This window comes from Eupeodes corollae, chromosome 1 (assembly GCF_945859685.1).
Source record: "Eupeodes corollae chromosome 1, idEupCoro1.1, whole genome shotgun sequence".
NCBI lineage: Eukaryota > Metazoa > Arthropoda > Insecta > Diptera > Syrphidae > Eupeodes > Eupeodes corollae.
In genome coordinates, this window is record NC_079147.1 from 109,239,765 (window position 1) to 109,266,595 (window position 26,831).

At 37.6% G+C, this 26,831-nt stretch overlaps 2 protein-coding genes across 2 annotated transcripts; both read right to left on the reverse strand.

Moving 5' to 3' along the window:
- Positions 1-5,192: 5,192 nt before the first annotated feature.
- On the reverse strand, positions 5,193-7,131 carry LOC129942646 (uncharacterized). The gene is made up of 2 exons (XM_056051675.1): positions 6,889-7,131; positions 5,193-6,116 (listed from the first exon to the last, which is right to left on the reverse strand). The coding sequence occupies exons 1-2, from the start codon at positions 7,129-7,131 to the stop codon at positions 5,193-5,195; spliced, it is 1,167 nt and encodes a 388-aa protein (XP_055907650.1).
- Positions 7,132-7,857: 726 nt separating this feature from the next.
- On the reverse strand, positions 7,858-25,528 carry LOC129942654 (uncharacterized). Its single transcript, XM_056051685.1, has 2 exons — positions 25,445-25,528; positions 7,858-8,781 (listed from the first exon to the last, which is right to left on the reverse strand). The coding sequence occupies exons 1-2, from the start codon at positions 25,526-25,528 to the stop codon at positions 7,858-7,860; spliced, it is 1,008 nt and encodes a 335-aa protein (XP_055907660.1).
- Between the last annotated feature and the right edge of the window lie 1,303 nt (positions 25,529-26,831).

Consider the following 26,831-nt stretch of genomic DNA (forward strand, 5'->3'; position numbering starts at 1 on the left):
TTGTACGGGTTTTATCTTCCTAGATATAATGCAGTTGGGTAAATTGCTCCACCTTTGGTTTGATTCAGTTTGGTAGATAGAAAAGATTTTACCCTTCATAGCACCAAGAGAAATGTTAACCATTTCCGCAAGTGAGCTATGAAGGGCCGATCCTTGCCTGGCTAGCTCGTCAGCCCGTTCATTTATCACGATACCACTATTGCCCGGAACCCAGATCAGGATGACACCGAGGTTAATATTCAGGCTCTCAAGCTCATCGCGACATTGCTGGACTAATTTAGATGAGGATTTGGCCGAGTTAATGGCTTTGACAGCTACCTTACTGTCTATAAAGATAGCCGCATTTCGGTTTTGGTTTGGGCTTTGTTTAAGTATCTTACATGCCTCCTTTATTGCCAGCAGTTCAGCCTGAACGCTAGCAAAGTCAGGAAGCCTAAAGGATTTAGCTTCATTTAGGACTCAGTAAAGATCCCAGAAGCGACACCGCACTCCTTCTTTGAGCCGTCAGTAAAGATGGTTGTGTCGAAACCTATTGACACGATGTCATCCACCCAATCTTCTCTGGATGGGAAAATAACCTTAAAACCCTTACTAAGGCTCAAACTAGGAGTGCAGTAGTCAGTGCTTACCGAGATAATATCTGAGGGAATCTATTTCTTTGTGTTGCTGTGACCATAAGGTTTTGACAACCAGCTGTTTGATTCCTGCAGCCTAATAGCGCTGCAGGAAACTATGTATTCAATAAAAAGTAGAATCCAAAATAACGTTTAAGGCGTCCGTTGGGCAAGTACGCATGGCCCCTGTGGTGCCCACACAAGCTGTTCTCTGAACCTTCCTTAGCTTATCAAAAAAAAATGTTACTTGTACTAAATAAGGATTTGTGAAAAAGAATCTGCTTTCAAACTTACACGTATCGTCTTGTCTATAAAGTTCATAAGCATATATATGAACATTGAACAACTATTATCAAAGATTGTTAAATTAATTTAAATCTGAAACGGGGTGTCATTATTACTCCCTTGATTTTTCCCTATTGATCAAATATACATGGTACAATAAAGATCAAATTCCAGGAGCTGTAATGCTTGGAAATGCGTTTATCAAGTTGCTTTTATCTGAAAATGTCTTTGTTATTCTAACCGATTGATAAATTAAAACAATATAGCTAATCTGGGGGCTTAAAAATATATTGATTTTATGTCAAAGATCATGGTTTTTAGACCACAGCTGGCACCTAGACGGATCAAACATAGAAGTAGTGACTAATGTCAAATATCTAGGATTTCCTTTAACACCTTGGTGCTCATTTTAAAGATAAAACGAAGGTAGCAAAAATTAACTTTTAATTTTATGTGATCAAGCTTCTTCAAAAACAACTCTGTAGAAGCTTCGATTAAATTTAAAGTATTTAAGGCAGCTATTATTAATATTCTAATGAAGTTTATGGATACAAGGAATAAAGAACAAGAAATCTAAACTAAACAGACTTTATTTCCATTGTCGCTATGTAATGATGATTTAGACCTTATCTTTATTATTGACGAAACAATTTATCAAAAAACAATAATGCGGGCATGAGAATCTGTTACAAGAACAACTCTAACATAGCTTATGTCTATCTCTCGGGCTTAACAACTTAATATTTTTGAAACGAGTTTACTGTCAAACCTATAACTAAAAGCTGTTCAGTCTCCTAGATTCAAGCACCAATCACCATCCATGGATAGTGGCATTAGGGTATTGTTTTGCAAAAGTAGACAGCATTGAGTTTTCGTAGCATTAAATTCTACATAATTTTTGATTCCCCATTGGATATTGCTGTCAAGATCGGAATTTAATAAGGTTATCATACGCCGCAGTTGGTAGTCAAAATCCGAAGGACAAGGATGAAAATTTAGAAATGAACATAAAAAGCTGAGGGTACTGTTTTGAGCAAAGAAATTTAGTGGGTTAGAAGTTTCAAAGAAATATTATTTATATAAATAGGGAAGAGTGTCGGAGACAAAACGTAACCCTGCGGCACACAAGCATTTATTTTGTGGATATAAGATTTGAACCGGTCTAATACTACTTGAATTGAACGGTCTGAAAGGTCATTTCAAACCCAACAAAGATAGATTCAACAATATCAAATGCACGCATTTTCAATTAGAGAGTTTGATTCAAACTCTATCAAATGTTTCTGAAATATCAAGTTGAAAAATATAACTTTCTCCAAAAAGATGTAAAGATTTGTTTTATTGTTCGGTAAGAAGAGCCATAAGACCACCAGTGGACCAATTGCTACGAAATAAACACTGCCTGTCTTTAGAAAGCCTTCATTCTTAAAGATATTTCTTAAGCTGAAAACTGATCAGCATTGCATGGCCTTGGAAAGAAGGACGTAAGTGCAATTGGACGATAGTAAGGGGGTTAGGAGAAAAAAACAACCTGTAAACAGATGGAAAGCTTACGCAGTGGTTTTGCTAGCGTTTAATAAAACCTCTTCAGAACAGTAGCGGGGGACCAGCCGATTTGCTAATGTCAGGATCTTAAAGTACCTATTCTAGCAACTCTATGAGTGCGTGTACCTTGCTATCAATATTTTATGCATTTCCGAATTTTGAACTTTAATTAAACATATTTTTTTTTATTTCTGGCTCAAGGAAGATTTAAACAATATTTACAACTGTATTTTGGAACATCAGTATTATTTAGTTAAACAAAATTTGATTACTTTAGATTACTGCGTATGAATGATTATGATATTATGAAGGAATAACCTAAGGAAATTGCTTGAATTATTCAAAAACCATTAAATAAAAATATAATCCGATAAAATCTTCTGCATATACGTTTGAAAGTATAATACACAGATTCATTTCAAATTGAAATATAATAAACGCAATTAAATTAATCACATACGCATAAAATTACTCGACCTGGTAATCAAGAGGCGTATAGTTAAAAGTTGGTGGTTCAAAAATGGAAACAGAAGTACGGATAGTTATGGCGCGCAAATGTTGCATTAAAATACGCTTTTACCCATTTGACTTCCCGTTCTAAATACATAATTATCCCCCGAAAATATACAAACAAAAGTTCCACTTAAAAATCTAAAATAACGTTTAAATAGGTGCTTCCCCTGAGTTTAGTATACGTTTAGTTAGAAACCTTAATTTAACGGTTGAGACAATTTCGCTTAGGAGAACAAATAGATTCACAGCAGTAAAGCAGTAAAACAATTATGCAATAGATTATTATAAAACTAGAAATAAAACCAAAATAGTTACAAACAAAAGAGATGAATGCCCCCGGAATTAGCTCCAGAGCTCACTCAAGTGTAGGTTAAGTACCCTTAAAAATGCAGAACCCAACACAATGAACAACATATAGCTTGCCTGCTTTGCATACTATCATAATTCAAAGTGTAGTCTGTCTTTGTTTAACTTTTGCACAGACTAAATAAGTGTTTATAGTCTGTTAGTTAGTGTTTCATTTTAAAGGTCAAGCAGTTCTTAAAGTCACCAAAGAAAATAGTCTTGGGCTCGAAATAGGGTTTAGGTATTTTAACATAACTTTTTAAACCATAATAGTTTGTGTTTACATGAACTATGAACGAAATAAAAGTTTCTTTCTAAATTAACTCACGAATTGTCTTCCTTGGTTGTTGGTATAAGATGGATCCTTCACGGTCCCCACCAAAAAAAAAGTCCCAAGGAGCCAAGCCTCAACTCTGAGTCAGCTTAATTACATCACAAAGACTGGTAACACGATTTGGCCTTTTTACATGAGAGAGAGATCGTTCAAATCGATCTATCAATTTAAATTAAAAAAGGAGCTTAACTTGTCTCTGTAACGCCTTGTACGAAAGTACAATTACAAATGAGAACAAATTTACGGAGAGAAGACAGTTCAACATTTGAAGGAAACAAACCTTCTAAAAATTATCAAATACAGTCCACAAATGAGCTACATGTCAAATAATTAATGAAATTGTTGTATAATCGAATATCATTGTCTTGTGACTAAAAATATAATTCAAAATTGATTTTTACAAAGTGGTTGATGTTTTATTTCTTTGTTCTTTTTTTTTACTAATTTTTTATAACAAAAACTTAGACATAACATTTGGTCCTTCGAGCCGGATGGGCTAAGACAACAGTACCACACAGTTCAAGACGTGGAAGATTGATAGTTCGTTGACTTGGTGCTACTTTCGTCTTTGACAAAAGCAAATGTACATGGATGTTGTCATCGCTGTCCAGTACACGGATGTAGACTGCTGCACCATAAGCTTTCATCGAAGCGTCGCAAAACCCGTGCAATTCGATGGCCTTGTTGGTCTTGCTCATGTGGGTCCACCGCGGGATGCGAAGTCGTTCGATGATTGGAAGTTCTCGTAGAAAAGCATACCAATCTTTTTCCAAGGCTGGTGGAATCGGTTCGTCCCAGTCACAACCGAGCTCCCACAATCGCTGCATCATGATTTTTGCGGTTATGATGCACGGCGAGATTCAACCAAGAGGATCGAAAAGTTTGGCTATAGTCGACAGCATGGATCTTTTGGTTGTAGGTTGAAGATTTTGGTACGAAAAGTAGTCGTCGACAGGAAACCATTTGATGCCGAGAGTCTTAACATGGTTCGACAAATTGAACGGAAGTTCAAAGTCGAGCTCTCGATCTTGAACTGGTATGTCTTCGATGAGTTCTTTTGTGTTACTCGTCCATTTTCTCAAATTAAGCCCCGCAGATGCCAATAGTTTCCTTGCTTCGTCACGTTTCGTCCGTGCCTCTATTATTGAATCTGCTCCACTTATAAGGTCGTCGACATACATGTCCTCACGGACAACCTTCGCCCCTTCCGGAAAATTGGCTTCTTCATCATCCGCTACTCTTTTCAATATCTTGATGGCAAGATACGGCGCACTTGCTGTGCCAAAAGTAACTGTATTCATTTTGTAAATTCTTACAGGTGACGTCTTTTGCTCTCTCCACATGATCAGCTGATAGTATCGGTCTGGGAAACTAACCAAAATTTGTCTGTACATTTTTTCGATGTCGGCCGTAAATGTGACTCGGTGAGTCCGCCATTTTAGAACGAGATCTATGATGCTCGACTGCAATTTTGGACCCACAAGTAGCCGGTCGTTGATTGATTTCCCGTCCGAAGCTTTCGCTGCTGCATCAAATACTACTCTCAGCTTCGTAGTTTAGCTAGCTTCTTTAAAAACCGCATGATGGGGCAAAAAGTAGTGAAATGGGGTTTGTAAAACCGCATCATTTACATCAATTTCCTCCATGTGATGGAGTTCTTCATACTCTTTTAAACATTTGTTATAGTCTGCACGAAGCTTCGGATTGCTCTCAAGCTTCTTTTCTAAATGCAGAAATCGTCTATAAGCGCTTTGTAGACTGGACCCCATCGCTGGACAGCCTTCACCTTTAAAGGGCAGCTTAACCTCATAACGCCCGTCAGGTAGGCGCTTTGTGTGCATCGAAAAGTGTTTGTCACATGCAATGTCATCTTCAGTCTGATGTGGCTGGAACGGCGTTTCTTCAATATCCCAAAATTTCTCAAGTTGTGAGTTCAAGTCAGCAATTTGGGCAAAACTGCGAACTTGCCGAGGAGAATCTGGTGAGACTTGTCCAAAAACAATCCATCCCAATTCGGTTTTTTGTGCCACCGGACCGATGCCAACCTCTGGAGGCCTTATCTCAGGAAGGAGAATCTGAGCGCAAACGTCACTCCCGAGTAAAAGATCGATTGGTGCAGGCTCACAGAAATGGGGGTCTGCCAAGGAAAGACCTTTGAGGTGGTCCCAATTGCCGGGTGTCACTCGTTGGGTCGGGAGATGCCCAGTCAGCGACTTGAATACCAAAGCTTGTACAGCTGTCTCAAACGTCGAGTGTCGGGACGCAAAACGTACTTCGACGGAGTGTTGCGTTATGCCGCTGCTGACCAACCCTAACCCAGACACCTCGGCAATGGTACGTCGCTTTTCTAACTTCAGCAGTTGTGCGGCAGCTTCTGTGATGAAGGACGTTTCTGAGCCTGTGTCGATCAGAGCACGTAGAAGGCGTAGCTTCCCATCTGCTGCTCGCGCCTTCACAACTGCTGTCGCTGTACCTACGTACTATTGTTTTACTATCATCTGTTCATTGATACAATACAATAAGCTGGAACGAGAGATATATAAAACATAGTTATGAGAAACTCAACCACCATTCTCATGTGTTACAATATATTGTTGACCTTGTCTGTTGTGTTTGTCTTATATGTCAAATAACATTTATTAATAGTTTGTCTCTTTTCATGTACATTGTGAATGAGATAAGAAGAAGCTGACCAAAGGAGATGACATAAACAGTTTCCGAGCCATTAGCCGATCATGCCGGTATTGCAGTGTTCAAATATTTAAACTGCAACAGTGATGCCAAGCTACCTTTTTTCGTAATGCTGTGTGTAAACTTACAAATTCAAACTTTAAGGATGAAGGTAGCATTTTCTTGTTGCGAGGCGGGAGAATGTACGAAAGTACAATTACAAATGAGAACAAATTTACGGAGAGAAGACAGTTCAACATTTGAAGGAAACAAACCTTCTAAAAATTATCAAATACAGTCCACAAATGAGCTACATGTCAAATAATTAATGAAATTGTTGTATAATCGAATATCATTGTCTTGTGACTAAAAATATAATTCAAAATTGATTTTTACAAAGTGGTTGATGTTTTATTTCTTTGTTCTTTTTTTTTACTAATTTTTTATAACAAAAACTTAGACATAACATTTGGTCCTTCGAGCCGGATGGGCTAAGACAACAGTACCACACAGTTCAAGACGTGGAAGATTGATAGTTCGTTGACTTGGTGCTACTTTCGTCTTTGACAAAAGCAAATGTACATGGATGTTGTCATCGCTGTCCAGTACACGGATGTAGACTGCTGCACCATAAGCTTTCATCGAAGCGTCGCAAAACCCGTGCAATTCGATGGCCTTGTTGGTCTTGCTCATGTGGGTCCACCGCGGGATGCGAAGTCGTTCGATGATTGGAAGTTCTCGTAGAAAAGCATACCAATCTTTTTCCAAGGCTGGTGGAATCGGTTCGTCCCAGTCACAACCGAGCTCCCACAATCGCTGCATCATGATTTTTGCGGTTATGATGCACGGCGAGATTCAACCAAGAGGATCGAAAAGTTTGGCTATAGTCGACAGCATGGATCTTTTGGTTGTAGGTTGAAGATTTTGGTACGAAAAGTAGTCGTCGACAGGAAACCATTTGATGCCGAGAGTCTTAACATGGTTCGACAAATTGAACGGAAGTTCAAAGTCGAGCTCTCGATCTTGAACTGGTATGTCTTCGATGAGTTCTTTTGTGTTACTCGTCCATTTTCTCAAATTAAGCCCCGCAGATGCCAATAGTTTCCTTGCTTCGTCACGTTTCGTCCGTGCCTCTATTATTGAATCTGCTCCACTTATAAGGTCGTCGACATACATGTCCTCACGGACAACCTTCGCCCCTTCCGGAAAATTGGCTTCTTCATCATCCGCTACTCTTTTCAATATCTTGATGGCAAGATACGGCGCACTTGCTGTGCCAAAAGTAACTGTATTCATTTTGTAAATTCTTACAGGTGACGTCTTTTGCTCTCTCCACATGATCAGCTGATAGTATCGGTCTGGGAAACTAACCAAAATTTGTCTGTACATTTTTTCGATGTCGGCCGTAAATGTGACTCGGTGAGTCCGCCATTTTAGAACGAGATCTATGATGCTCGACTGCAATTTTGGACCCACAAGTAGCCGGTCGTTGATTGATTTCCCGTCCGAAGCTTTCGCTGCTGCATCAAATACTACTCTCAGCTTCGTAGTTTAGCTAGCTTCTTTAAAAACCGCATGATGGGGCAAAAAGTAGTGAAATGGGGTTTGTAAAACCGCATCATTTACATCAATTTCCTCCATGTGATGGAGTTCTTCATACTCTTTTAAACATTTGTTATAGTCTGCACGAAGCTTCGGATTGCTCTCAAGCTTCTTTTCTAAATGCAGAAATCGTCTATAAGCGCTTTGTAGACTGGACCCCATCGCTGGACAGCCTTCACCTTTAAAGGGCAGCTTAACCTCATAACGCCCGTCAGGTAGGCGCTTTGTGTGCATCGAAAAGTGTTTGTCACATGCAATGTCATCTTCAGTCTGATGTGGCTGGAACGGCGTTTCTTCAATATCCCAAAATTTCTCAAGTTGTGAGTTCAAGTCAGCAATTTGGGCAAAACTGCGAACTTGCCGAGGAGAATCTGGTGAGACTTGTCCAAAAACAATCCATCCCAATTCGGTTTTTTGTGCCACCGGACCGATGCCAACCTCTGGAGGCCTTATCTCAGGAAGGAGAATCTGAGCGCAAACGTCACTCCCGAGTAAAAGATCGATTGGTGCAGGCTCACAGAAATGGGGGTCTGCCAAGGAAAGACCTTTGAGGTGGTCCCAATTGCCGGGTGTCACTCGTTGGGTCGGGAGATGCCCAGTCAGCGACTTGAATACCAAAGCTTGTACAGCTGTCTCAAACGTCGAGTGTCGGGACGCAAAACGTACTTCGACGGAGTGTTGCGTTATGCCGCTGCTGACCAACCCTAACCCAGACACCTCGGCAATGGTACGTCGCTTTTCTAACTTCAGCAGTTGTGCGGCAGCTTCTGTGATGAAGGACGTTTCTGAGCCTGTGTCGATCAGAGCACGTAGAAGGCGTAGCTTCCCATCTGCTGCTCGCGCCTTCACAACTGCTGTCGCTGTACCTACGTACTATTGTTTTACTATCATCTGTTCATTGATACAATACAATAAGCTGGAACGAGAGATATATAAAACATAGTTATGAGAAACTCAACCACCATTCTCATGTGTTACAATATATTGTTGACCTTGTCTGTTGTGTTTGTCTTATATGTCAAATAACATTTATTAATAGTTTGTCTCTTTTCATGTACATTGTGAATGAGATAAGAAGAAGCTGACCAAAGGAGATGACATAAACAGTTTCCGAGCCATTAGCCGATCATGCCGGTATTGCAGTGTTCAAATATTTAAACTGCAACAGTGATGCCAAGCTACCTTTTTTCGTAATGCTGTGTGTAAACTTACAAATTCAAACTTTAAGGATGAAGGTAGCATTTTCTTGTTGCGAGGCGGGAGAATGTACGAAAGTACAATTACAAATGAGAACAAATTTACGGAGAGAAGACAGTTCAACATTTGAAGGAAACAAACCTTCTAAAAATTATCAAATACAGTCCACAAATGAGCTACATGTCAAATAATTAATGGAATTGTTGTATAATCGAATATACATTGTCTTGTGACTAAAAATATAATTCAAAATTGATTTCTACAAAGTGGTTGATGTTTTATTTCTTTGTTCTTTTTTTTTACTAATTTTTTATAACAAAAACTTAGACATAACACGCCTTATCGTAGGGTTTCAAAGAAAAATGGTGCAGTATGATAGCACCTGTTTAAAAAAATAAATCAAATTTGTTTTGCCGCCGAAGTTATAAAAAAGTATGATCCTATGAATAAAATTGTTTTCTAATTTAAGGTACCCTTTAGCCCAAATAAAACTAATAAGGAATGAGCGAATACCTTAAGATCTTTGTGCAGAATTATTCTTACAATTGTGAGCTGATGCTTTGAGATCCATGGCTAAATGAAGTTCGTAAAGTGAGTTTTACACTTATTTCTATGCACCTTATTATTTTGTATCTATTTACTTACTTAAGGTGGAGCTACAGTCCTGTGTGAACTAGAGCAACAATCTTCTATACCTGGTTCAGTTCGAAGCTAAAGTTCTCCAGTTTCGCACTCCTAGTTGTGGGAGCCACCTGATAGGCGGCCTTCCTCTTCCTCCGTTCTATGGGCGTGTAATCGAAGACTTCCCGGGCCGAAGCATTGGATTCCATGGGCTCTACGTGACCCAGCCATCTCAGTGGTTAGACTTTTATCCTTTCGGCTAAGTCTACATCGCTCTGCAGCCCGTACAGCTCGTCGTTCCATCTTCTCCTCTACTCACCTTCTATTCAAAGTGGAATGTAAGGGTCTTATAAAGCGATCATTTTGCATTACGGGAGAGGGCTTACTACTCAATTGCTTTCTCAGCCAGGTTTTTTCTCTTCTGTTTGTTGTTTTAGGTACACACAGGGCCAGCCAAAGAAAATCTTGAGCCCTGTCCAAGATAAGTAGAAAGCGCCCCTTTTTTATATTTTCACACATAAACTAATACACAAGCATAAGCCTTTCCCACATTACCCAGGACGTAGACTTTCAATGTGTTTTTTGTTATTGAGGTATCCCAAGTAAGACTAAACCCAAAACTAAAACGCAGCGATGAAATGAGCAGAGGGGAAACGTTTAACCTTGGAAACTTACCTTTCTGGCCTCACATTTTGCAAATTCAGAAATGAGATCATCAAAGTCTAAAAAATTTATTAACCGTGACCGGGATCGTATTAGAGATTTGGAGAGCAATTACTAAATTTGGAGAAAAATCTTCAAGGTTTGAACTAAAAATAAAATTTAACACATCTAAACTTGAGCTTTGTGGTGTAACCAGCGGGGATACTACGGTTAGCTCTTGAAACAATTCTTCTCCATCTAAATCTTTAAAACTACCTGATGAAGCTTCCGGAAACATATTTATTATTACTAGGGAACTAGCAATACGCTCGGTTAATTGAACAAACCCATACCCATTAAATTCTTCATCGAAACGCATTAAAATTAAACTGTTTTTTTTTGTATTTTCTAAAACTTTAATGCCAGTTGAGAGAATAACGGACGGACTTAGCAAATATTTACTAGTTTTATTTATATTTTCTAAAATATCAAACGCAGCAAATAAATGTTAAATGAAAAATTTTATTTCCTAACAATTCTGCAATGTTTTTTGGGGTCAGAAAGGGGTTTTCAAAGAAGGACTTAAATTTTTTTCTTATAAAAATCTCGCCTCATTTCGGAACTTAAATTGAATTGTATCGAAATGTGCATTTGCACATCTTGCACATATGCTTTGTCCGGCCCTGGGTACACAGTCTTTTTAGGTCGTTTCTTGATGACAGGAAGGACTTGTGTTTTTCCTGATAAACCGGTAAATCCGTTTTTTTCAGACTCGCGCTAAGTTCTTCCGATAATGTCCAAAACATCAGCATACATAAGCAAATAATTCGACGCACTTTTGAAAGATAGTGCATCTAGGTTGTTGACAAAGGACTTTAGTTTCAGGTTGTTGACAATGGGCTTTAGACGTTCACCAAGCTCATATACCTAAATCGCACTATAAGATATTCACTTTTAACTTCCAACAGGAAGTTAATGTAATCGCACCAATTTGTTAAAATGAAAATTTTTACTTTTGCCAACTTAAAGATGACCATCATACTTTCATTCAACAAGAACAGAAATACATTTAAACTCCAAAAAATTGTATCCATCAGAGAATAATCAAAGGCAGTTTTTTGTTACAAAAAATAAAAAGCAGTACAGAATAACTGCTAAAAAATTGGCAAGCATTAATTTTCGACTACAATAGTCCAATATCTTGGCAACAATTGAAGATATTGGCATCAAACTAATTTTATATTATAATAAACTGTGTTTTTAGCATCTGGTAAAAGTTTTAGAAAAATCGAAATGTCAATCTACTTTCCCAAGAACAAAGACAGATATTAAAATGGAACTAATGTTATCATAATACAAAATATTGTTGCTAACTTTAAGTTAACAATATTTTTGAACAAAAAACGAAAACCTTAAAAAACAACTAAAAACAACTAAAAACTCATTCAAGATGGTTTTCGATTCAAGTATCTCTCTTAGATTTCAAACTTATTTATATGTCTCTTTTTTGATTGGTTTCCAGTACACTTAGAAGTCAACACTATCCCTCAGACTATTAGCCTTATTTTGTAAAGTATTGACATGAATGTGTAGTATTTTTTTAAACTTTTAACTCTTTTTTGGTAATTTCGCGCAATGATCTTTCAAAGGCTATAAATACACCTCCTCCAACAAATACCAAAACCGACCCGACCTACCAAAATTAAAATAACAAATAAAAGAATTAAAAAACAACAACAAACAAAAGCACCAAAACAACATAAACAAAACGATTATTATTAACGAAGCGAACAAAATACCTCCATCCATACCGCCAGAGATAAACATCATAGTTTTGTAGTAGCAAAACTATATTTATTCATATAAAATTAACATTATTTAGTCCCATGGCGCGAAACAGAAACACACTCTTTACCTAGTTTAGAAGTTTTTTTGAACTTGTGACTGGTTAGGCCTGGCAGCTAGAGACGAAACTTAGCCATAGCGTATAATGAAGGAAAGTCAAGGCACAGTTTCAGTTTTAGCAGATCAAGTGAGATAACGATAAATGGGTATCCCGATTTTTATAAATACTTTTTGAATTAAATATAAGGAACATTATCATAAACGCTTTAAACAATGATATAATTACAATGTACCTACCTATCTTCCCCTTATTTTTTAATGTTGACATAAGGGTGCAAGTGAGGGTATAGTTAAAACATAATTTATTAAGACATCGGCCAAATAAAGTGTAAATTATGTTGCACTTTAAGGTTCATCCTACCTAGCTGTTGAGGATAACTTTTATTTTAAATCGAAACCACTGATTAAATAACCTTAAAGTACCTGACATTAATTGCAACTTTTGTTACATTGGAAAAGGCTCAGCGACATTATATTCTTTAAAATTACTGAAAGCTTTAGTACGAGCTACGGAGAAAGAATACCTAGCCTAATCTGTTATTTGTTAATAACCAAAATTTTATCAAAGGTATTATTTGGAATAACACTAACCTGGCCTAAAGCGTTAAATATTGCAAAATAAGAGTGCATTTTTAAGTTGTTAAGTCCTATGGAAAATGCGTAAAAAATGTGTTATGCAGTTAGTTTTGGTGTCAAATGAAATTGAAATATTTAATTCTGTTTTATACACTGCTTAGAGGCACAGCAAAACCATTGTGTTAAATGTGCTAATTGCCCACAGAGAGAGAGAGAGAGAGTGCCCCTGCGAGAACCGTGTGGCAGTATACACTGCCAATCACTAGGATGAGGCCACATATTTTTCAACCGATTTTCGGTTCGATACCTAATGGAATTTGTTTAACCCGGAAAATTTTACTACATGAGAGTAGGTACATATTTTCTTAAAACAAAGTGATACAATTATAGGGTTAATTAGAAAAGACCGTTGAAATTTCCCTACATTAATGAATGAGGTACCTAAAAAGAATATAAAAAAGTGAGTCACTAGGATGAGGCCATTGCGAATATTTCGTTGTAGAAGTTCAGATCAGCAACTTTTTTCAAAATTTGGGTTACAATATTTAAGAACGTTTTACAAATAACTATTTTTAGTAAATTTCAACTACAAATGAGTTCCGGAAAGACGTTGACAGTAGCAGAAAGAGGACAAATCGATGCTTTCAAGGAAATGGGACTCTCAAGCCGAAAAATAGCAAGGAAGCTGAACAGAAGTAAGATAGTTGTAAACAACTATCTTGCTGATCCTCAAAACTATGGAAAAAAACAAAAAGGACGCACAGCCCAAGCAACAAAATAGCGAGAAAAGCGGTTAATTTTACGTATTGCTTCAAATTCTACTCAATCAGCTACTAAAATAAGGTCCAAAAGCGGAGTATCAGACAGTATTTCGACAGTCCGAAGGATAATAAGAAAAGATGGTACTATCCAGAGAAGATAACTCAAAAAGAAACCTGTTTTAAAGCAAGTACACAAGGAGCTTTGCAACAGAACATGTCTCTTGGAGCAGTCAATGGAAACGCGTCGTCTTTTCGGCCTTGACGGCCCCGATGGTTACAACTTTTATTTCCATGATTTAAGAAAAGAGGAACTAATTTTGGGAAGACATCACAGCCGTACATCAGGTGTTATGGTGTGGGGAGCTATCACCTACTATGGCAAAATCGAATTGGAGTTTCTTTCTCTAACAATGAACGGAAACAGCTACAAATACTTGTTGAAACGCTCATTTTCGAAGATGAAAAATATTTTTGGACCTCTGCCTTGGATTTTCCAACAAGACAGTGCCCCCATCCACACTTCCAGGGTTGTCAAAAGCTGGATTTTATCGGAAAACGTAGAGCTTTTGCCATGGCCACCCTATTCACCGGACTTGAACATAATCGAAAACGTATGGGCATGGCTATCTCGAAAAGTTTATGAAGGCGGTAGACAATTTGAAGACAAGGACTACTTAATTGAAGCTATCCGTGATGCCTGGGACGAGATTTCACTTGACTATTTAAAAAAACTTTATGATTCCATTCCAAACCGTCTAATAGAGGTCATATCGAAAAATGGGGGGCATACTCATTGTTAATTGAGAAAAACTTAATAAATAAATGTTTGAAAACCAAAAACTGTAAACATTTCTTTCATTTTTTTGATATTTTATAAGATTTTTTATGTGGCCTCATCCAAGTGACGCACTTTTTCATACTGTTTTTAAGTAGCTCTTTAATTAATGTAGGGAAATTCCAACTGTTTTTTCTATTTAACCCCTTAATTTTATTACTTTTTTTAAAGAAAATATCTACCTACTCAAATGTAGTAAATTTTTATTGGTACGAAATTTCCAGCAGGTATAAAGAACGAAAATCGGTTGAAAAATATGTGGCCTCATCCTAGTGATTGGCAGTGTAAGAAAACCAACTGAGACAGTCTCAACGACTTCTTCAGGAACTGCTCACTATGCTTCCTCGATACTGACGTGAATTCCATCGCACTGGAGTGTTTAAAGATCTTGACATTCACAAAACCCCTGGTTTGAATAGTATCCCCTTATTTTTCTGAAGAGGTTTTTTTAACGCTTGCAAAACCACTGCGTAAGCTTTTCCATTTCTATTCTACAGGTATCTTTCTGGGTGGATGGAAATCAGCATTAATCCAGCCTGTGTCTAAAAATTCCGAATCCTACTCCCTTACTAACTAATGTTCCAATAGCACTCACGTCCCACTTTTCCAAAGTCATGGAAACGCTGATCAATTTTCAGCTTAAGAAATATCTTGAAGAACGAAAGCTTCTTAATGACTGGCAGTACGGTTTCCGTATCATTAGGTCCACTGGTGATCTTATGGTTGATTTTACCGAACAGTAGAACAAATCTTTACATTGTTTTGGAGAGAGTATTGATGGAGTTTGATATCAAGCGTGCGTTTGGTATTGATGATTCTCCTCTTTGTTTGGGTAGAAATTACCTTTTGGATGGCTTAATTCAAGTAGTATTGGTTCAAATCTGATATCTACAACACTCTTCCTGATTTTTTAAAATGATCTTTTGTCTGAAACTTCTTCGCTTTTATTCGTTTAAAACTCTAGTATAATTCTAATATTAGGACTGGTGCCGCAATAACATAAGTGAGTCTTTAGAATAGAATTCTATTATTGAAGCACATTCTTCTCATGAACACATCCGTAAGGTTTCATGCCTTTCATTGTCTTATCGTTATTTTCACCAATAATGGTGCAGTGAAATAGAGAGTTACATTTCTGCCCTCAAACTATTGAACCGTAATACCCATACTTCTAGGAATGATCAGCAGTTAAGCCTTGAGCTGAACTTCGGACGGAATGTTAAGTATAGGGGTTCTTTTTTTAGCCACACTACACGAATGTGGAACGCCTTACCAGGCTCTTCTATTCTTTTTGACAGGTACTTATAAGGTTCAATCAAAGTCTCCGAACGTCTATTTTGACTTAAATTAGATACACCATTTGTTATACATGGACCTCTTTAATCAAGCAAGACCTGGCGTTTTTCTTGGCAGTCTTAAAAATTATCGCTTTAAAGAAGCCCTATAGTACAATTTCATTATGTAGCTTCTGTAGCTTCTGCAAAAAGCATTTGGTAATAAATAAATCTTACAATCCCGAATTACGCATTTGTTTTATGCATCGTTAATTCGACTGATTCTAGTGTAGCAGTATGGTTGACTGATTTTGAAAAAAGACTGGGACAAACTAAACAAAGTCCAACGTTTAACCAATGATGGATCCAGGATGGGGAGGATGTCCAGACTCTCTTTTCAGCTCTTAAATAGGGTATATTAAGAAAACTGTCGGAATCTTTGAATGCTTTCATATGTAGGGAGTTGTCCAAATTAAGTAGTTAGGCCATGCCTTGCTGGAGAACAATGTTTTAAAAAAAGCTACTAACAAGCATTATCACTTTAGCCTTTGAGATAGTGGTTAATACAAAATTAAGATGTATACACACTAAGTGATTGTTATTTTGTCAGCCTTCTTTACAGAACATTAAAGATCATTTTTAAGTTCTGCTTCTTCTTCTTGCCTATGCATATAAGCAATTAGCGGTTATTCGCCTCAAAGCTTCATCTTAGTAGATTATAAGAACAACATTGGCCACTCCATAATTTTTAATAATAATTTCCAAATCTTATACAGACTACTTGCATAGGAACACCACTTGCTACATGCAAATATCTTCTCAAGCAATATGCTCTAGAAACAACAAATGCTAGATGGTCACAAAGTACCACCTGCCTAGCAACCAAGCAAATATGGCCAAGTGTTGACTTAAAACGGTCAAAAAGCTTGATATCACTAAGCAGACAAAGTATAAGCTCTACAATTTGAGTAATAACGGGACACTGCCTCATAGAAAGACATGCTCTGAGGCTAGGGGTCTACACAAATGACTTCTGTAGAAGCTGCATGGACGAGGAGGAAGAGGAAACGGTCCAACACCTTCTATGTACATGTCCAGCACTCTCCATTAGAAGGAATTACTTTCTCGGTAATCCCTTCTTCGATAACACCAGTGAACGGTCCAACACCTTCTATGTACATGTCCAGCACTCTCCATTAGAAGGAATTACTTTCTCGGTAATCCCTTCTTCGATAACACCAGTGAACTGGCAACGATTGACACAAAACGTCTCTCTAACTTTATTAAAAGTACAAAATGGTTTTTTTTAAATTCATTACTCTCCCATGAGTAACCTCATTAGTGGTATCGCAATGGACCCTTGAGGTCTACGTGCGTCAATGACATCTGGACAGAAACTCCAACCTAAACTATCATATACAGACTACATTATTCCTCAACTTCAGTTCGATAAGAACTTCCAAATTTCTATACCATCCAGATCTTTTTGGGGAGGATAATGCATTCCTAAAGAAGACAAATCAATCCACTTTTATACAGATGGACTAAAAACTAATGAAAGTTTAACGTATATTCTAAACGTCTAAAACTAAGGTTCTCACTCTCGATTTCTAATCGTTTAATTCCATACAAAACTTTTGGCAATTAAAGATCAGTCCATAATGGAGATGACTGCAGAGTCACCTGTCAGCCTTCAAAGAACATTTGGCCTACCCCAGTTTTAAAGCACTAAAGGTGCTAGATAATCCCCAAGCAGATTGTATATAAGCTCGGTAATGGTTTCATAAAAGCATAACCAGTCACTGCCTTATGCTAGGCGTATTCTTAAATGGCTTTTACAGAAGGAGGAGCTGTATGGACAAAGACGAAAGGTTAACATTTCTGTACCTGCTCCGTAGCTCAAAAACGTAGTGCTCACAGGAAAATTATTTTATAATGATCTAAATTATGCCAAACATACTTATTTCATCATCTCTTCTACGTTTCTTAAGGAGCTTTGGCTGGTTTCGTTGAGCTTAGCAGCCTCAAGATAGATATAGTTTCACTCTATCCCGGAAAGCCACTTCAACTAGTTAGTTAATTTTCGTTTTATTGATTTTAAAATTTGGATACTGTTCACAATTTTCTTTGTAGGTTTATCTTAAGTCTTTAAATAGTTTGGCCGATGGCCGTCAACCAGACTGACATTAACATTTTTATTATTATAATAATAATACTAAGGAAAACTGTAATATTTATAACGTTTCAAAAATTAAATGTACGAGTAACAATTTTGCAAGTAATTTTGTTTATATTAAAAACTGTCATTGATTATTATACATATTCTGTATCGTAAGGCACTCAAACAATATTTGTAAAAGAGTTCAAAACGTCGTTCTCAAATCATCATTTTATGATTTAATCTAGATTGAGCAAATCAATTCCAAAGTTACTCTTGCGGAATTCTTTCAGAATTGGACAAACTCCCTAAAAATGGGACATATCCTCACGTTCTCTTCGATTGCACAGATAACACCATAGAGGAAGATCTGGACGGTGAGGAATAAAGTTTAAGCTGAGGAGTTCCCCTCACTGACTTTAAAGATTAAACTGATTTTGCGCATGGTGTGATCAGCCAAGAAGTAGGTCTTATTTTTTTAAAAAGTGGTTAACTTTACTGTAGTAAGCTCTATTAAATGATGATTCCGCTTCCTCAGTTAACCGATCGTACATCCTGTTTCCGATTTTTATCAACAAATCATCAAATTTCGAATTAATCTAAGAAAAGTTATCTTCAGTTGATATTGAAAAAGTTGTTAAATAAGTGTTCGCCACTTTATACCACTCACCTACGCATGCTCCTCTGGCATTAATGATGTGACGTCATATCTCTAATAACAGCTTCTCTACACGTTACACATTGTACGCTTATAGCTTCCGCTACTTTTGCTTGGAAGTGTCTATCGAGATTCAGGTTCGGGGTAATCTATACTTGATACTATCTATACAGGATACTTGTACTTCTTAACTATTTTTACGACTTCTTCTTGAAAAGTCCATTTTTACATTCTAGAGTATCTCCCTCCACTTTAATAAATTAACTGTGGGTTTTAGACTTTCCAATAGCACTCAAGTCTATTCATCATCAGCTGCATTCTGTCCATAGATTTGGCCAGGAGGATATTGTCACCAGCATACATGAGACCAGGAATGGATTTTCCATTAAGTTTGTTATATCGTTTATGTATAGACTGAACGGTAGCGTGCTTAAAACGCATTATTGCGTATCTCCCGAAATTCCATGACTGCTATTATTTTTGAAGAGATTCCATAATAATTGTAGAGCTTGTAGAAGAGAGCTTCCCTAGAAATGAAGTCGAAAGTCTTCGGAAAAGGCATACAGCTTTTTGCCATTCTTTTTGTAGATGTCGGCTATATCTCTAATATATAAATTTCTTCTGTCAAAGTGTAAGTTGCCATACTCCTCCAAAACGGCTTAACCTATTTTAACGAAATTTGGTATATACATTCGGTAGGTCTGAGAATAGGTTTTTATCTATTTCTTATATTCCTAAAAGCTATTGTTCAATTGCACGCAGTGACGCTATGTAAAATGAAGCATTGATTTCTATTAAGAATCTTTGCGTTATCGTTACTATCGTACCACTCAGTCATTGCAGCTTCAGTACAATATTGTAGAAATGGCAGAGATTGTTGCTCTCAATCTCTCACTTATGAAAGAAGAACAAAGAACCAATTTTGACCACATCATGCTCGCAGTTTTGGCTGGACAAGATGAATTTTTTTTGATGCACTAGGTGGGACTTGCAAAATATTCCTTATTTCACAAATTCTTGTTAAAATACGATTCAAAAATCGCATAGGCTATTGCGTCTTCTGGCATTGCGGCAACTTAATTGGTTGGAGGCAAAACAGCTCATTTCATACTTAAGCTGCTTAATTCAAAGTAACCCAGACGCGGTGTGCAATATAGAAAAACAATTATCCATGGTCACAGTGCTGAAACAGTGTAAAATTATCATCCGAGATGAAGGAACAAAACATGAAAGATATAAAAAACAACGTTAGACTATTTGGCGGCACTCTGTTACTTTTTTCAGGTGATTTCAGACAAACACTTCACGTTTTTCCGCGTTCAACGTATGCTGATGAGATCAACGCGTGCTTAAAATCATGGTCACTGTGTCGTAATGTTAAAAAAGTATTACTGAAAGTAAATCTGCGTGTTCAACTGCTTCAAGATCCGTCCGCTGAAACATTGTCAAAACAACTATTTGATAAATGCATAAAATTAGAGTTCAATTTCTACAATAGTATTGATTCACAAGATGCTCTCATTTACCAGATATTTCCCGATGTACACAGACAATATACAAATCATGAGTGGCTAGCAGAAAGAGCAATTTTAGCAGCAAAAAATGTGGATGTCAAGGAATTAAATCTCAAGATACAACATTTATTAAAATGAGACTTGGTGTCATACAAATCTATTGATACAGTTTGTGATGCTACCGAAGCTGTAAACTATCGAACTGAGTTTTTGAACTCATATTTACCGGGAATGCCACCGCATAATTTACAGCTGAAGGTAGGATCACTGGTTCGGCACGCGATTAGTAATTAAAAAAGTTATAAAAAATGGTTCTGAAGCCATAATTTTAAATGGCAAATTCCGAGGTGAACACATATTTTTAACGCGTATTCCAATTTTACCCACAGATGTGCCAATTCAATTCAAACGCCCACAATTTCCAATTAGATTGGCATTTGCAATGACTTTACATAAGTCTCAAGTCCAAACGATGTCTGTCTGGTTGGTGATTTGTTATTTTAATATTTTCTCACCGTTTACCTCTTCCACTTATATAACACATCCTTACACACTTACAATAAGTAATTTATTTCTAGCAAAATGTTCTCTATAGAAATTACGAGTATTTACATTGCAAAACAACGTTTGTCGGTTCAGCTAGTTTACTTATAAAATATTAATTCGATTATTGAGTTATTTTTTTTTTTGAACCCTGCTCAACCCCTGAGCATCAAGAATTTCATCGGCTTATAAAGGGGTCGCATATTGAATTGGAGGCGATGTTTCAGTTGTGTTAAAAAGACTCGAAAATGTGTTTTAAGAAGGGCTATGTGCAGACCTACTGACATTGAAGTCGTCTTTCCACTCAAAAGCTTCACTGCTTTCCAGCCTTGTTTATTGTTTAAATATTTCTGAGCTCGAAATTTCGTTTTCTAAGCTTACAAAAGCACTTTGTATTTTTTGTTTGCATACAGAAATTTAAAGTTAATGTTATCTGATGTTTTGAGCAACTTTAAGTAAGCAAAAGAAAGATTTCTTGCTACCAAAAACCCAAAAATAAGCCTTCTGATATTAGACCATAAAGTTACATTTCAGCATAATATTAAGAAAAGAATAAATTATAAGAATGTCCCTTATTACATTTTTGTTTATAATATGTACACCTAGCCTAGCGACAAAAATGCTCGCCGAACTTGCTGCCGTGTTTTTGTCAAATAAACCTATTACTATTTTACAAATGCTTTGTTCTTCTCAATTTATTAAAAAAAAAATTCCTTTATTTATAGCCTTATCTAACATATTTTTGAACGTTGCACTTTCAGGTATGTAATATGTATTCCTTTTGTTACATGAAAGTTAATAAGATCGGTTTTTCTTGTACAACATGCGTGCTTCGCAATAATGTCTAGCAACTACCATAAACTTTATGCATTCAAGGCAATAATAAAGCTTTAGCTTACAGCGCACTAAACCAATATTGCTCAGCTAGCTTTGATGCTGAAGCTATAAGACCATAGGTAGGTTAGATCTTATGTCGGAATATTGACTTGGATGCAAATACATATTTAACGAAAATGTCGTCAACAATTTATTCAAATAACGAAAAAACATCAATCTTGACCAACTGTCAATTTTAATTGAATTTCTGATGTGTTTATTTGCCGGACTACCAATAAATATGTCCCTTGAACAAACTGACGAAACGAGACGAGACGAAAAAAAGTCACAATTTCTAGAGATATGTATAGAAGTTGGTAAGTACATATGTGCGGACCAGCAGCAACAGCATCATTGTGCGATGTACTCTTAGACTCCCCTCTACTCCACCCCGCTGCTGTCTTGATATTATGATGATGGCATTTTATTACGGAGAGCTCCAAAGACCACAGAGTAATTGTGCACGATCTTTGATTTCCAGAGAAATTATTGTGATCTCTGCAGCTTCATCTATGCCTGACAAGGACTGTACTTGTAAAAATTGCGGTCGCGTATATAGCCGCTGCCTATTGCTGCCGGCACCACCCGGCACTACCGCCGCCGCCACCATCGCGCCATTCATCGTCATCAGCGTTGGTCGAATGCGATGTTCCCTCTTGTTAAGCTAAAACAAAACTTCATCATCGTCATTGCGCTATCATCAACAGCTTTGTCTATAACAACAAAATACATAACCAATAGGAGTCGTAAAAGTCAATGTCGCCGGTGGTTATTTTCTATGGGGTTTTATAACTCCCCGTGGGTGAACTCAAGTTGCCGTTAGTCATGTTTATTGGGGATTCCACATTATAGCACACTGAGGATCTTTAGCTGTCCATTTTCTATATTTGAAAGTTAACAAAATTAACACTTGTCAGAATAATTTAAAATTGAAAAATTGAAAAATTTGCCCTAGGGCTAATTCAAACCAGAGCTAAATTTAACATTATGTCTTTGAACATGTCTAAACAGCCTTCACGTGGTGACCGCTGGATATGGCCAACAAATAAGAGAGATGTATGAAATGTAAAAATGGATTCCTCTTCTAACCGGGACAACTAATAGTTACGAAGACGTTGTAACCTACTCCTTTCAACCTTATTTTTGATATTTCAAGTACAAATAATACGTCTCTGATAAACTGTATTAATCTAGGATTCTCTGATCCTAGAGACCGTTATATCTCAAACTTTAGATTTTAACCCACAAAATTCAGAGCTTTTTCAACCGCTACTAAAATTTAGATGGACATAATGAAGGCCTATCTTAATCAGTTTGAGGAGGAAATGCTTAGGATCGATACCAAAGTAAGATTATGCGTGAACTTGAAATATAACGTTAAACTTTATACATTTTTGCCAAATCGGGCTCTCGAAGACATCAAAAAAGAGAGGTAGAAATCATCTTATAGGCAGCAAGTCACCATACATGATTCTGTTTGTACTGATACAAGAATTGCACACCTTCTTTAGTAATAAAACCAAAACAACCCTGAAACTGGGTTAACACCTATGTACACTATAAACGAGATCTCACAAATATTAAATCTGAGTCTTGAGGAAGTTACGGCACAGTAGGTAAGCGACCTTCTCAAAACTTTCTTCGTAAGAATTACACCTGCTTGCTTTCAAACAACCATCTGTCGCCTGACCTAGTAACCGAAGAATGCGAAGAAAAATGAAATACCGGACAACCCAGAGAAAATGGTCTATCAAGTTTATTCTCGCTGGACCTGATAAAAGCAGGATGCCACCGAGAGAAATCATGATAAAAATGTCATGAGACTTAACTTTTTGTCGAAACCACTTGACATACCCTGTTTAGACACTTCGATATGCTTACTTATGCTGATTACGGCAACGTATATTAAGAAATCAAGATTGTCGGTTTCTTCATCTCCAGGTCCCGACGCTATTTCAGCAAGAATTTAGAACCGTATTCCACGTCAAGGATTTTAAGCTTATTGCTGTGGTTCGGCGGGGCCTTACAACATCTCTTCCGATTTTCAACTCATCGTGGTCATATCAGTGTTTTTACTCTAATTCCACAAATTCTTGGCCCTAAGACTTTCCAATTCAATCAATGCTGTGCAACTTATCCTTCGGCAACAAGCTTTTGTAGCATCTGATGGATGTGCAATCAATTAGATTAGATGTCAACATGAAACATCCTACAGTTGCAACATCGCTTCTATTGATGTTGGTAAGGCCTTTGACACGGTTTCCTCCCGACAAGACTAGGAACTCTTCGGTCTTATGGCGTCCCCCAACGTTTTTTACTAACTACATCAATCAACTTTATAATAAATCCACAACCAAAATTATAGCTGACTTTTGGACTTCGAGTCCGATAATAGTGAAAAGTGGAGTAAAACAATGTGACCCCAACACTGTCCTTATTAAAATCCCTTCTCAAGGATTTTTCATGTAGGATTTGCCCTGCTAAAGATTATTCCAAAAAGTAATTAAGGATGCGGGGGGAGTGGTGTTATTGGAATCAGTGATCGTGCGGATTTCTCAGTCACGATTTCCTACTGGTCAAGTGAGCATCGAGTGCTCGCCATCGAAACATTTTTCAAGATTAATGATACGTACGTAACTGCACTTCGGCACTTTTGTTCACATTTCAGTATACGATGAATTCGTGATGGGCCAAGTGTGAATTTAATTCGTTCTTTTTTGCACAGGTTCCGCGCAACTGCTTCGGCTATGAACATTTTTCTGCCAGGGCCCAGTCGATCTTCAAGGATCTTCGACTTTCAATACGGAAAAAACAGCCTCGCTGACACTTCGAAGAGCGACTATTCATGAAATTTTAAAGAATTATCCCATACTGGGCTCCGATAACCCATTATCCTCGATTGAATCACCAAACGCCGGGTCAACTGTTCGGTGCGCCTTATCCACGTATGGGATAATCTTTTTTCAAGAATGCTCGGTGCCAGGTGCTATATGTCAATAGTGACGATTACCGACGCATGGTAACGGATTTCTTTTTGCCGAACCTGCAAGCTCATCCATCCATAGTGCGACCGCACACATGGCTAGAGATTCGTTGAATTTGCTTTGGGAAGATTTCCCTCAAAAGCTTATCAGTCTCTGTGCCCACGGAAATCCTTCGACTTAAACCCAATGGATTCTTTTTCTTGAGGGCTACCTCAAAGAGAGAGCTTACAGCAACATTCATCGAGAAATCAGTGCAATTGAATCAAGTTAACTACAACGTGTGGTGCTTAAAAGAGTGCGCCGTTTGGAACAGTGCGTGCAACTCGACGAAAGACATTTGGATGACATAATGTTCAAAAATTGAAATCCACATCATTAGTCTGTGTTTTAATATTTTAAATAAAACAATATATCCGTGCTTGATTCGAATGCATTCCAGCCGAGAGGTTTAATTTTCGATCACTTTCTGCGATATGGCTAAAACGTCGTTGAGGATTAAGTATATTTCATATAAAAACGCAAGATGAGTATAGATCATGTGACAGCTGTCAAAAAGACCAACTCCGAAAAAAAGTATTGCCAGATTGAAAACCAAACGTTTAAAAAACCACCATATTTAAACTCTTTGTGAAATTTCTTTTCAATTTACAAAACTGCTTTTTTTCGTTTTCAATCTTTTCATAAACACCTATTTCTATTTGAAATATTTCCCTTTCCTTTAAAAAATTTTTCTTCACCAAACAAATGTTTCATGTTATTGTTAGATACATTAAAAGTCCAACAAAAATTATGTAGCAGTCCATAAAACTTTGATTGATTTTAAAAGTTCCAGAAATAAAGCTTGTTAACCATTTTTTAAATTTATTTGGTGCGTTTGAATACTTGTTTGTAGAAGTTTTATTGAAGAAAAATTCAGGAGTGTTTTCTACCTATTATATATGAACTTTAAAAAAATTCAAACATCTGTCCCTTTAATTAAACAAAATTCCTACGTCAATGCCCTCCATGGCCAACATTACCCACAAACCGCCATCAATGATATTGGTTGCAGCTGTTGTAGTTTTGTTTGGTTTCATTTTTGTTTACCAAAAATGCATCTGTGATGTTGGAAGATGGAAAAGCTCTCTAGCGTTATGGCCTCGTCTACACTCTACATGCAACTTGGTACACAGTTACATTATAATATCTCGAGCAGCCATGTGAACAAGTACTATCGAAAACTATTGCCCCAGCCTTATGATGCTGCATATGGAGTATAGACCCTCAGCGTATCGGGGCTCGAAATCGCATAATTCCATTTTCCACATCTTATTCGAAAACCGATTCGAGAGGCGAAATGTTGCTGTTGCTGATGCTGCTAATGCTAAACCGAGGAGCAGATAACTTCGGCTAAGATTGGGTTTGGGGCTAAGGAGAACGGGAATGGGATACGGCAACGACAGCCAAAAGGAATTCAACTTGGCTCACAACTTCTTTACACGCCTTCCTTTGGCAAACGGAAAAGGGGGAAGGAAGCCAGGGCCAATCGTAACCACCACTTTACAATGCAAGCAACATGAACTTTGGAATCTTCTTGCTGCTCTTAGGATCATCGAACAACTTTACATCTCGATTCCGGATGGTGCATGCAACTTAGAAGGGAAGGATGTGATGCAGCATCGCAGTTGTATAAAAGTTGTAGCAGTTGCAGCAGCTGGGTCTGAAACTGCGACGGAGACGTTAACTGGCATTCGCATTGGAATTGGGATTGGGATATGGGATGGCATCAAGGCAAAGGCGGAAGAAATGCCTCATTTTGTTTCTGGATTGCGATGATGTTGCGATATGTGTGTGCGGCAGGCATTTCGATGGGACCCATGATCACCATCAGAGTCAGTGTTGTGTATTGTGTGGTGTGTGTGCAGCTGTGTGGTGTGGAAGGCAGCACTTTGTGCCTACCACTGAATGAAAAGAGAGGCGCTCACCACAGCCACAGAGCATCTTTTGGTCTCGTCTCGACTTTATCCCAGATCCACATCCACATCCAACATATGGATCAGCATCGTGAGCGGATGAAAGAAATCAAGCAGAGAAACTATACGACGACAAAGACGCGATATCGTTGTTGGCGTTGCACCTCGCGTTCGTGTTCGCGCCAACCCTACCTAAGCCAATGCCAGACAGGTAGAAATTATAATTTATTTGGGAGATGAAAAACGTTGAGATGCTCCGCCTTGACCAATCAGGGCGCTCCGCTGCCAACCTTTGGATGGATGCTGGATTGTTGATAGCCAGTGCACTCCTACACACCATCATTTAAGAAGCCGTTGGAAGTTAGTGCATCGTAGGTTCGTAGGTACATACGAAGTTGCTTGTTGCATGTTATGAGTATCTATTAAG

Bases quoted from the DNA above. Each gene is read 5' to 3' on its own strand.
- LOC129942646 (XM_056051675.1), bottom strand. From the start codon at position 7,131: ATGATGCAGCGATTGTGGGAGCTCGGTTGTGACTGGGACGAACCGATT. The intron at 6,117-6,888 runs GTACATTTGCTT...GTAAAACAATAG, and splicing joins ACAGCGATGACAACATCCAT to TACGTAGGTACAGCGACAGC.
- LOC129942654 (XM_056051685.1), bottom strand. From the start codon at position 25,528: ATGAAACCAAACAAAACTACAACAGCTGCAACCAATATCATTGATGGC. The intron at 8,782-25,444 runs GTAGGAATTTTG...GTAAAACAATAG, and splicing joins TGGCCATGGAGGGCATTGAC to TACGTAGGTACAGCGACAGC.